General features: G+C 40.4%; 1 protein-coding gene across 6 annotated transcripts in view; it reads left to right on the plus strand.

Moving 5' to 3' along the window:
- The window catches only part of plekha7a (pleckstrin homology domain containing, family A member 7a), a 143629-nt gene that overhangs the window by 18985 nt on the left and 112611 nt on the right, over positions 1 to 12033 (plus strand). The window contains exon 1 of one of the 6 annotated variants that reach the window (XM_044357071.1): positions 3549 to 3715. The exons of the other annotated variants lie outside the window; for them this stretch is intronic. Within the exon in view, the coding sequence (XP_044213006.1) occupies positions 3564 to 3715 (152 nt within the window). The 5' untranslated portion in view covers positions 3549 to 3563. Of the gene's footprint in view, positions 1 to 3548; positions 3716 to 12033 lie in introns of those variants that run through there. 6 annotated transcript variants of the gene reach the window in all.

Here is a 12033-nt window from a genome sequence, read left to right on the forward strand (position 1 = left end):
ATTGTGTGACTATGTGTGTAACAGTCTACAAGCACAAAGCACAAGAATCCAAGGAAATGAAAGGATTTTTTTTTTTTGTACAGGTTTACCCTTCTTTCTATATACCTGCCCTACGGCCTGTTTGGTTGCTATGGTTACACCTGCTTCTGCACCAACAGTATACACTGTGTGTGGTTTGTTTTTTAATTGTATGTCTTGCCTGCCTACCATATTATGTCTGACACGCTTTGTACACTTTAGGGTGCAGTTTGGTAATTCACTTCAGTTAGTCATAGAAATTTTTTTTTAAATTTTCTCGCTGTTGATAATAACGACAGGCAGGACATGAAGTTCAACAGGAGTCAAATAGAAGATGAGGGGGAAAATTAGCACAGCGGCATCAACGCGTTAGTCTGCATGAGGCGATGTCGTTAGAAACGCTAAAGGTGCTGCACAAAAAGCATTATGCTTAGAAGGAAGAAGGAACTGGATAGAAAACACTGGTGAGCTGCTGATTGGTGATGAGGATCTAATGTTAAGACCACTCTCTATCCACTCACCATCAACACATACTGTATGTATACAATAGTGACAAATAAAAGAAAAAAACCTGAATAAATGAGTAGAGAAACATAGAATGCAGATGTTTCCATCCAGGGTAGAGGGGTCAGTGAACGGTTTTATGAATAATTTGCTCTGACTTCTGCAGATCCCAACTGAATAACTATGAGAGATTTTTGAGCGATGAGTCAGACATCAGAACACCGAATGAAGACGTATTTTTTTGAAGAACCGTGTTCCTCCCTTTAGTAGAGTTCAGCAACATAGAGAATATTTGTCAGGAGCATTAAAACTGTTCTGGAGGCTTGTGGAGGAACATCTTACTAAGACACTCCTTTAATTTGTATGGATAGATATTTCGTCAGGAGATACTTTATTTCTTTATGAAGTAAATGATATTTATTGAACAGCATGATAGATGAAGGTGGAAAAGTCTTTGACGATTAGAACCCATCGTGATGTCGCTGGATATAAAAGGGGGGAGGTGAATGCAAGAGTAGTATAGGAGTCTAGTCACTGGTGGTGGTGATGAAGAGGTGTAGACCTTGGTGGTGTGGTAGTGGCTTCTGGTGAACCTGGGCCTGGTGCTGAAGTAACGGAGTGGAGAAGGCGAGATGGTGATCTGGGATGAGGAGGAGAGAGCTTCCGGGGTGGATGGGGCGGAGGAGGGTCGAGATGATTGCTCTGGAATGACAGCTGACAGCGACAGAGAGGGAAACGGATTTTAAAGTTTGACAGGTGAGCCGTGATTGGTGGTTAGAAATTGTGGAGCGATCTGATTTGATAACTAGGAGTGATGCCCCTAAACAGCTGATGTGAAAGCGAGAGGAGAGAGAAATGAACGAATGGTTAAAGATAGTCTTCCTGCCTGAATTTGCACTAAGCTTCATGATGGTGATCAGGTATAACTGATATGAATAATGTCTTACAAGCTTACTTAGCCCTGAGTTTCCCACTTTCATCTGCTGAGAACAGAAAATTAATCGGCAGCTTTTTGATAATTGATTAATTGTTTCCACATTTCTGTGGTTCCAGCTTCTCAGATGTGAATATTTTCTGGTTTCTTTAGTCTGCTATGATAATAGACTAAATATCTTTGGGTTGCGGACAAAACAAGACATCTGGGAACTATTTTCTTCATGAAACAATTAATTGATTAATCGAGAAAATAATGAACTGATGCTTGCTTTTTCAGGCTTTTTAAGCTGCATCTGACAGTCTTTATCAGTGAATGGAAAGCGGTTCAGGTCTCACCTAAGTCCCGTGAAAGTCAGGGGAGATCAAACCTCTGTCTCGGGTCAAGAATGTCTTTGATGTTGGCTGCGGATGACCTCCTTGATTTTTCTCTGATCACTTTCTTCATTGATCTACTAATGTACATCAGCATCAGTCAGTATCTGTCATTTCCTCTCTCTGCTCCTGTTAAGTGTGGAGTACTTTTGGCAAACTTAAAGCCTATGAAATGAATCATTTTGACTTGCTATGTGATGATGTGCAAGACATTGTTTCCTTCTTTCTTCTTTTGTTTATTCAGCCCTAATTCCTGTGGCCTCTAACAGTCACCGCAACCTCTCACCCTCCCAGCACCTTGCAACGGAGAAAAATCACCTTTTTGTTTTTTCACACCATCGACCGCTTCCTCGTATTCTCCTGTATTTTCCCCCGGTTTAATTTCCCTCCTCTCGAAATAGCAGTCGCGCAACACTCCTCACAATACGAGCGACGAGCATGAGACGGGCTTCATAGTTCACGAAGGAAGAGTGGCAGTAAACAAATCAACATGGTCTCTCTCAGGCAGCTGGCTCTGACCATGGGGACCCGAAACAACAATGAAAAGAGTGTGTTTTTTTTACATCTCAAACCATGTTCGCTGCTCAGCTCGCCACATTGCAATCAAAGCATAGCTGAATCAAATACCCATATCAAAAAAACAGCGTACTGTGGTCACTTTTTATGAGCAGAAAATGGGCAGTACGGACCACAGAAATTGTAAACAAATTAAGAAGCACAGAATTCTTATTACGGTTATATAACAGTTTTATTTTAGATGCATGCAGTGGTGTCCCAGATCATAATATTCTTCATCAAAGCTTCTGCACACGCGGTATAGCAGCACATGACTATGCTATTAAAACAACAGACTTCAGATATGGAAAAAAATGTATGAAATGTACATGGCCTACAAATACCCAGAAGCTTGCAGCACTTGTTGATTTTTTTTTTTTCTTTCTGACAAACCCACACATCTTGAACCGTAGGACCAGTCAGTCTCGCTGTTTCTCTACATGAGTGTTGTGTTGTGTTGTGTGTGTGTGTGTGGACCATGAAAAAAGCTCTGGATTGGAAAATTGCGGGGTGTCCATCTGTGTTCAACACGGAGCAAAGGAGGACAGACACAAAGGAGGGATTGAAGGACACAGATGCACACAGAGAGGGAGAGAAACAACAAGATGGTTGATAACAATGTTGTGGCCCTTAAAGTCTGAGCCGGTCGTGGGAGACAGTAACACTTCTGTCAGCGTAAAGAGATGGGCGAGGCTGCCAGGGCCAGGCCACCAAAACATTAGCAATGCAGCTCAGAAAGAGAGAAATCATGTGAGGAGCACTGGGGAGGTCGGAGTCAGAGAGGACAGGGGAGGAAGGGTTGACACAACTGGTTGGGGAGAGAATAGTGGCAGGCGATGGACTGAGAGAAGAGCATGAAGAGAAAAGACATGTTTAAAAGGGTTCAAAGGGTGAATGAGAGAGACTCAGTATGTCTTTTAAGATCTACAGTCTTGCTACATGTTTTCCTTTGTTGAAAGAAGAGTACTTGCCATTCTGAATGACTTTTTTCTTCAATTTTTCTCTTAATCTATGAGGGAAGAGGACTGTTCAACTCTCCAACTGTTGGCTTGGAGTGACAGGAGTGGAAAGTTGTAGCCAAGTCTATCGTCCAAAGATTTTTAAGAGGTATTGCAGTGGGCTTTTTGCAGAGATAAAATTGCTAATCATCTAGCAAACAGCTCCTTTGTTGCGGAAGGATGGGCACCTGCTGTAGCCGCGACCCCGCACAGGAGGCCGGTCACGAGCTGGTTCCCATCAAACGTCACGCCGCTTGGCCAAGGACGACCAAGGTGGTCACCAACCTTTACGATCATGAATTCTCCACATGGGATCTGACGTGTGACGCAAGGTAAGCCCGATGTAAATGTAAAACACTACGTCTCAACACGGCACGTCTGCGGTGAGATTCTTTATCGCCGCGGGAGTTTTCTTGTGTTGTGCTCGAGGAGCATGAAGTGGATTACAGCTCGTTAGCTTCTTTGTTTCCGGGAGAAGCGCAGTTCCCTTTGGGTACAGTACATCGCCCTGCCGGCACATCATAAAACAAGTTGTGTGTAGCGTAGTTTGTCAGCTTTATGGGGTTGTTACAGGACATGAGAGACATAAAAATAGACACGCGCTGTGCAAGTCGTGTATGTGTCTGTTAGTGAGCCTTATGTGGCTCTGAATGTACACTACAGACTATACACTCATCCTAAAACACACACACACACACACACTCACACTGATCCCCAGTTAAATGCAAACATAAGATTGATTCAGCTTGACAAGAAGTGTACGACAGCTTTAGTGGCGCGCCCAGCACTTTCCTCAGCCTCACTCAGCTGGTCAGCCCATAAAAAAAACAGGTGAGTTGGCTCCTGCTGCGGGACACAGACAGAGCCGAGGAAACAGGGACGACAGAGGAGGACGTATTGTTCTAGAAATAATCGACCATTACTTCATTAATCTCTCATTGTCTCGCAGACACTGTTGTGACTTGATTCTGAAATCCAGACGGAGCCTGTCATCAGTTGGGCATAAACAAGCAAAGTCACATCAAAATTACACTTCACTGTGTTCAATGCTTGAATGCCCAAACAGAATCTTTTTGAAAAAATAAAAAAAAGATGCTATTTGCTCCTCAACATAAGAAAGAAAACTAGGCCAGACGAAATCTCATAAAACTGAATATCCACATATGCCTGCAGGAACAATTTGAATTTCAAAACTCCTGCGTAAGGCATTTGCATCAATTGAAATACCACTATTTTACATTTAGAAAGCCGAACATGGTAAATATGCAGGCTGTACTGAAAAAAGGCTAAATATTCCTGCCGCCTTGATGACCCAGCTCGAGTTTTAAGGTTTGTTTATTCTTAATCAGACATAGTGGCTGGAAATGAATGTCTGGTAAAAAGCTGACTGCAAGAAATGTTTTTCTTTTTATCCGGATATGAAAGATAGATTCATTTAAATAAACCAAATGACTCCCAAATAGAAAAAAATATATCATACAAGTATTTTTAAAGCTTAATCTGTATTCAAACACACTTACATTGTGACTCAAGTTTAGGTGTACCACATTATCCCATACTAAGTGCCCCACACTTCACCTTTAGTGGACTAAATAAGAGAAATGCCCTAAATCCAGCAAATTAATATTGCACTCCCATGTTCAAAAATCGATGCAGCAGAGACCGAGATATTCTTACCTTTTTAGCCTCAAGTGAAACCCTGGATCCAACTCAATAGCATCTTTTGTTAGGCCCTAGGCTTTCTGTTAAAAATGTATAGTCTCCGTGGAAGAGGTGAGATAACCTTGATAACATCATCAGGCTTTTTTTTTTCCAGACTAGACACAGCTTCCTTTAGAGCCACAGAAGACATTATACAACTGCTCTCACAGGTTGAAAGGTACTCCCTTGCAAAATTGGTGCCGTGTTCCTTTTTTAAATACTGTATGACGCATTTAACACCTCAAACTACAGCCTCAAACATCACCGAAGTGTTTCATCTTTCTTGCACAGTCAATAAAAATGTTGTTTCATGCAGCCAGTATGTTATTTAAAGTGTCAAAGAGAGATCAGGTGACCAGAAACACACATACATTTACATTTTAGACTTTCAGCTGACAAACGTATCCACAGAAATTCATACTGAATAAGTTTGGAGGCATTCCTTCCTCCCAAAAATATTGGGGGTAAATACATAAATCAGAAGCACTGAGCATATTATCAGACAGCCAGCGTTGACATCACAGTACAAGATGGTTTCATGTTTGACATGGCAAACACTTTGTTCTCTGTGCGTCTCTCCCAGCACCAGTGGTGGGAGTCGCTCTCTGGAGGCATCTAATTCTGTCAGCTTGAATGTCTGTCATGGGCGGAGGGCTGTTGCTTTTGTATCTAGAGATGTAGTCAATTATTCAGAAGGAGGATTTAGCTACTTAATGCTCTCTTGATGTGACACCGTCGACGATTCCCGCTACATCAAAATAGGAAAGGACTTGCTTTTCGGTTGCTGACGTCCCCACCAAAAGTTGGTGCCCTTAATAAAGCTGTCTGACTCACCCACGCTAATAATATTGATTTAATCATGACAGAAATGGGAAAAGGTTGTCACCGAGTCTCCCTAAGGGGTTTAACCTGGTTATATGTCACATTTGTTTATGCAGTCACTCCAGGGTCTCAACAAAGTCTCTACTGTAGTCTGTCTCATGTGTGGGTGCTGCTGGTAAATTCCTGTGGAAGATCGAGACTGTACTGGTTCAGTCTCTAATTTCTCAAAAGGCGAGTTTACTTATATGACACATCTCATACATAAAGACAATTAAAAGTGGTTTAAGTACTGCATAAAAGACGCTTAATAAAGAATACTGTAAATTAACATAATACTGTTAAAACACAAATATAAACAGATAAAAGAAATAGTGCAGAGTGCAGGTTGTAGGGGAAATAGTCAAAGTGCTTTAGATTGAGCTGAAAGTAATTGAGAACCTACATTTTATGACCTGCTTTTAAAGATGATTAAATCTTTTATCCTGTGGATGTGTTTCATAAGTAAATGCTGCTTCTTGATGTTCTGCAGAGCTTTTTTTTGGGGGGGGGGGAGGGGGGGCTAAGAAAAAACTGTTACAGTAGTGCATCCTACTAAAAATAGAAGTGTGGATATTTTTGGCCTGTTTGATGTTTTTACAATCATAGTAGGCAGAAAGAATCTCAGTACTAAAGTCAGAGTTTACCATTTTATTTTAATGACATAAGAAATAAAATAGTTTGCCATGGTATTTACATTTTTGTTCATGTAAGGGATAATACCAATACCAGTAATAATACCAGTAATACCAATTCTGACACCTTAATTCTGGCGATACCAAGTATTCATCAAATACCAGTAGTGTCTTTTTCCTAAATTTTAAATCTATACCACAACGTGTAGTGCTCATTTCAATAATTCATCTCAGGTAACATGAGGCCAGAGATGCTGTAAAACTAAAAGTAAGACAGCACCTTACTAAAAGCTTTAATTTGATAATAAAATTGACACAGGAATTGATTGATTATGTCATGGCGAATAACTGATCCCCTTAATGAGGCCTGTATTGGTGTAGTTATGGATCTGCTCTATCAGATCGCGGTATCCCTGTAGCTGCTAGCTCAGTTAATAAGTTGTCACTCAAACAGAGCACCCACTAGACAGCCTTTGTTATTGCTTCATGGGCCCATTAGTGTTAAGGTCTGAATCTGTGTTTCACCAAGATCTCTCACAGTGATTTCCACAGTCATTTGCTGTATTTGTTGTTTTAATATTATTTTGCAAGATTTCTGAGTTCTTACCACAAAAGAGCTATTCATAAGGATGATGGCAAATATAAAAAGGCCATTAGAAAGCTATTAAATTACAAAGAATTTACTTGAAGGTCAGCTGTTAATTACAATATGTGCAGAGGCTTTAATACAGGGTGTTGTTGCACTGTTGATGAAGAATGGGCAGTTTTGTCAGTGGTGTCTGCAACACCTAAAAAAAAAAAAAAAAAAAGTCGGCCATGCCCGTACTGCACCATAGTCTGCCAAGCCACCGGGACACATTCAGCCACACGTTTCTGTCAGTGTTTTTTCTGGACAGGCTGTTTACTCATTGGCCAGCCTGCTTGGTATTCAGGTAGTGAATTGGCTGTTAGGTTGCCGCCAAGCACTGTGTTTGACTGAATCAGGTTAGCAGTAAAAAGCAGTCCATTAGAAAAAGCACTGCTTTTGTCCGACCCCCTGGGGTATTGTAATGATAAACCACAGACTGTGGCAGGAGCCAGTGAGATAGAAAAATCTCCTGTTTTTTTCTTTCTTTCATTTCTTTTCTTTTCTGTGAATAGTTATTATACTCTAGAAACCATAAGACAGATAATAGGATGTCTTGAAGTGGGTGTAATGTGTTGGTTGTTGACATCACAACAGTATGTACAGTAATATAAGTAGATATGAAAGCAGCAGTTGTTGCGATGTTAGTAACAGCTGCCTGCACCATATTGCTACCAGATTATACTGCACAATGTATGACTGATATGTATTTGTTTATCAGCTTGTTAATTGATATAATGCAGAGAGCTACGCCTGTTTCTTTATTCATAGTTAGCTCTGACACACTTCTACAGTAATACTAATTATTTTTTAATCACTCAATATTCTTATACTACACACAGTGGAGTGTTTGTACAACAGGACACAATTAGCCAATTGTATATTGAAGAAAACCCAGGCAGAGTTGCATTTAGAGTAATTGTAATGAGGTTGTTGTTTAACTTCGCTTCTAGGTCATCAGTTTTACAACTGAGGATATGTAAGGTATCTTTTTTTTTACCTGCAGTCTTTCCATATCCACACAAACCTTGCAGTATTGAGTCTAGGACATAATGTGTCTGCTTAAGTGGTTGTTATACAAGAAAATTATAATAATTAATTCAGGTTTGTTTTTGTTTTTCTTTGTGACCAAATGCTTATTAGCATTTAATACCTTTAATACAGAAGGCTTGTGCATATTAAGTTCACTCACATGTAAATCTAAAAGAGATACGAATAAAGTTGTTGATTTATTGAAACTCTGAATAAAGCTTTAGCTGATTTTTTAATTTTTCAGTCTGAACTGAGACATCCAAAGCAGCACATTTCTCTGATTGTGGTGCTGTAAATTTAACAGACTACCTTTTCACCCACAGGAAGTTGCAAATTGGAAACCTAATACAGAAATAAAAACACTCCCTAACAGCAGTGAGCAATTTATGTAGATAAACCTGGACTCAGCAACATTGTTCTTGGCACTTCTTGACGCTTTGATTGATAATCATCACAGACCGGCTGGGTTAGTGAACATGAATGTGCGGTTCCGTCTGATTCTTGCATGTAATTGTTGCTACTGAGGTTCAAAAATAAATTTCAGTTACTTATCAGTACTTATCACTGACAGTTCAATCCACTAACGTTTAATGTTGCCTCATTCATTCAAGATAATCTCACTGCATGTAGAGTCTGTTATGGTTAGCTTATCTTAAATAAATGTTGCCACTTCTGTGTTGTGAACATGCTGTTACCCTTTGTCTGTATTGATTTTACTGCTAAGTGTCTAACAGCATGTACCCTTTTAAAGAATGAAGGAATTTAAAAAGCTATTCTGGAGATGTCAGCCATGTCGTGTATCTGTCTACTTTTGATTACAGTTAAAACACGACAACGTCTCATCACGTATCACGCATGTTACAGATTCCCCATTGCTTGGCTTTTTAATAGAAAACACTGTGCTTTTTTTGTCTTTTGGCAAGTGCCGAAGACATTTAAGGCCCATAAGTGTCTGACGTGTGCATCTTGAAGTACACCTATTGTTTTAAATGGCCGAACGTGCACTAAAAGCCTTATGAGGCACGTCAAACTGCCTTGACGCCCCTACTCTGACCTTGTTTCCGATTTTGGAGCACCAAATGGGGACCCAGCAACTAAAGCTGTTTTTTTGCAGCTGAAAAAGAGAGATAGAAAGAGAAAGAGAAAGAAATAAAACGTTATTTTCTGACTGTTTTATCGCAGTTACACTGTAAAGCAGAAGTAAATCACCATCAAACACTCAACAGATGATTTACTGTGGAAACAGACACTCTTGGTTTCATTTTCCTCCTCTGCATTTCTCCTTTTCATACATTAATGACATCTAGCTAATGCAGAAGTAATGTTAAATTAGAGAGAACAACAAGACAAATCTGTGTTGTTCTGTGGTTGCTGGCATTTCCAAACCGATGCCTGCAGTGCGACATAGGAGCATCAAATGACGCACGTCAAATGAGGCGTGTCAATTATCGCTTTCAGTGCGTTCGGGCCTTTAAAGCAATGCACCAAGACTTTTCCTCAGCAGCTTTGCTCCTTCAATATACCTGTGATTAAAAGTCAACTATTGACCTTCACTGTATGACTATGTGACATTTCCAAACAATGGGAATGTGATGACAGAAAGATGAGCATGTGGAGAATTTCCCCATTCATTTTCCCTTGAAGTGAGAAAGATAGGAAAAGACTTTGCGGAGCCTGAATACCCCTCAAAACACTCGCCCTTTATTCAGATGTAATTGTCCCTGTTTTCTGTTACAATGGTGCAATTTTTGAATGCCTCATTACAACAGCAACTACCCAAAAACCAGGCTCATTATAGCAAACACTCACTGGTGGTTAAAAAGTGAGACCACTTAACAGACGCTAGAGGTGCATTTTAATCAAAAAGGAACTAAAGGCTAAGACACTCCTGAGTGGTCAACCTTTTTCATTTTTCAGAATTAGTTTTGTTATGCCTCTTTTCATTTCATGTATTTTCCTTCTTGGTGCTTTGTGTTTTTATCTCAGTCATGCTGTTTTGTTATGCTACTCAGTGTTTCTCCTAGATTGACTGCTTTGGGGTGGCGGTGGTGGTGGTGGTGGGGTGATGGTGTTGCTAAGCCAAACTCAGACTCAGGATTCAGAAAGTTGTCTGTTCTCTGTTTACATTAGGAGCAGCTGAGATTGACACTAAAATGAGAATAGCTGGTCCACTTTAAAGGTTAGTCCACCTTAAGTGAGCCTTAGGCTAACCCATTGTTGCTAGCTTTGGGGCTAACCCCCTTCACTTTTCCAGCAGTTGGGGAAACAACAGACGAGACTTTCCTTTGTCTGGAGAAGCTGCAGCATTTACTAACTGACATATTGTAGCCGGTACTGTACATTTACTGCCAGACTGACAACTTACTGCTAACCTTTTCATCTGCTCTGCTGGCATTCATTATCACTTTTCTGCCGTTCGCTCTACTCGCTGAACCACACACTCGCTACGCACATACATTGGGCACTGCCCTGAAGGAGCTACACTACTCTTTTAACAGTACCTTTCACGTAGACGTCCTTTGAAGAATGAGGACAGGGAGGATTCTGGGATTTGATGCACCAGTCGATGACTCAAAACAATTCCAGGATAACGTAGGGTGTTATCATGCTTGCACAATGTACGAGTGAAAATCAGTAGCCCATTGATATTAATGATCAGGTGAAGTTTTAGCAGCGGTGCTCATAATTCTGCAGTGGTGCACCGCCACTGCAGAAAAAGACTGCAACTGATGACACCTCTATATACAGTATGTCTGTCTCTGACCTCTCCAGTGACACGTTTTCACACTGTGTCGCAGAAAGTACAGTACAGTAAGGCGTAACCTTGAATTTCCTTTGGTGTCACCACAACCAGTGACGGACTGACAGTGAGCTCTTCTTCTTTTCCTGGCAATAACTGTCGGGCCATTCACTGTCAAGGCCCTTTGAAGGCTACAGTAATTGAAAAGGGTCACTTTTGGGTGGGGAGGTTGAGCTGCCTCGTTCCACAATCACAGAGAACCAGCGAGGGACTGGTCATTACCATTTCAATCAGAAACCAAGTGAATACAGTTCAGAAACCAGAATAAAAGAGATGCATATGCATAATGGCAAAATTAATGGTTCACAAATTATATCAATCTGAAATGCTCTTATCAACAGCAGATGAAATGCACTAGGCATGATTTTCAGATACCATTGCAGAGGCGGTAGGCATTGTGAGCGCTATTGAATCTTTTATCTGTTGGCCTACAGAGGCAATCATTAGTAGAATTGCGGGAAGCAGTGGAAGTCTTAATAAACCTATTCGGAAAGCCTGACTTGAATGTCGGCTTCCAATTTAGAGTCATTTTTCATATTCCAGTTATTAGCTGACACTCACAGGCAGTGCAACACAGAATAGTGCAACAGAATACATTTCAGTTTAATTTAAGTAATATCACAAGTATTGCAAGATAGCATTAGCAAGCGGTAGAAACACATTATCCCGGCAGTGTGATTGGTATGCTCATGCAGGCGATGCAAGTGTTGAAATATTTTTTTATTATATAATATATTTTTAAATAGGTGTTATTGTAAATGGTGGAAAGGAGTTTTTTCCCCTCAATGGTAGGATCAAATTAGAGGTAATAGAGGATTAAAATAAGGGAACAAAAATGATTCAGGAGGCAGAGTGTGATGTAAGGTGCTTGAAGAGATGAAATTTAAGTCAGTAATGGAGGATGGAAATTGCTGCTATAGATTTGTATGAGTGTAGACCAATAAATACCATCTGACATACCTGGTAGGTATGCTGGATGTTGTTGTTCTTGTTTGTGCC

This window comes from Thunnus albacares, chromosome 7 (genome assembly GCF_914725855.1).
Source record: "Thunnus albacares chromosome 7, fThuAlb1.1, whole genome shotgun sequence".
Lineage (NCBI taxonomy): Eukaryota > Metazoa > Chordata > Actinopteri > Scombriformes > Scombridae > Thunnus > Thunnus albacares.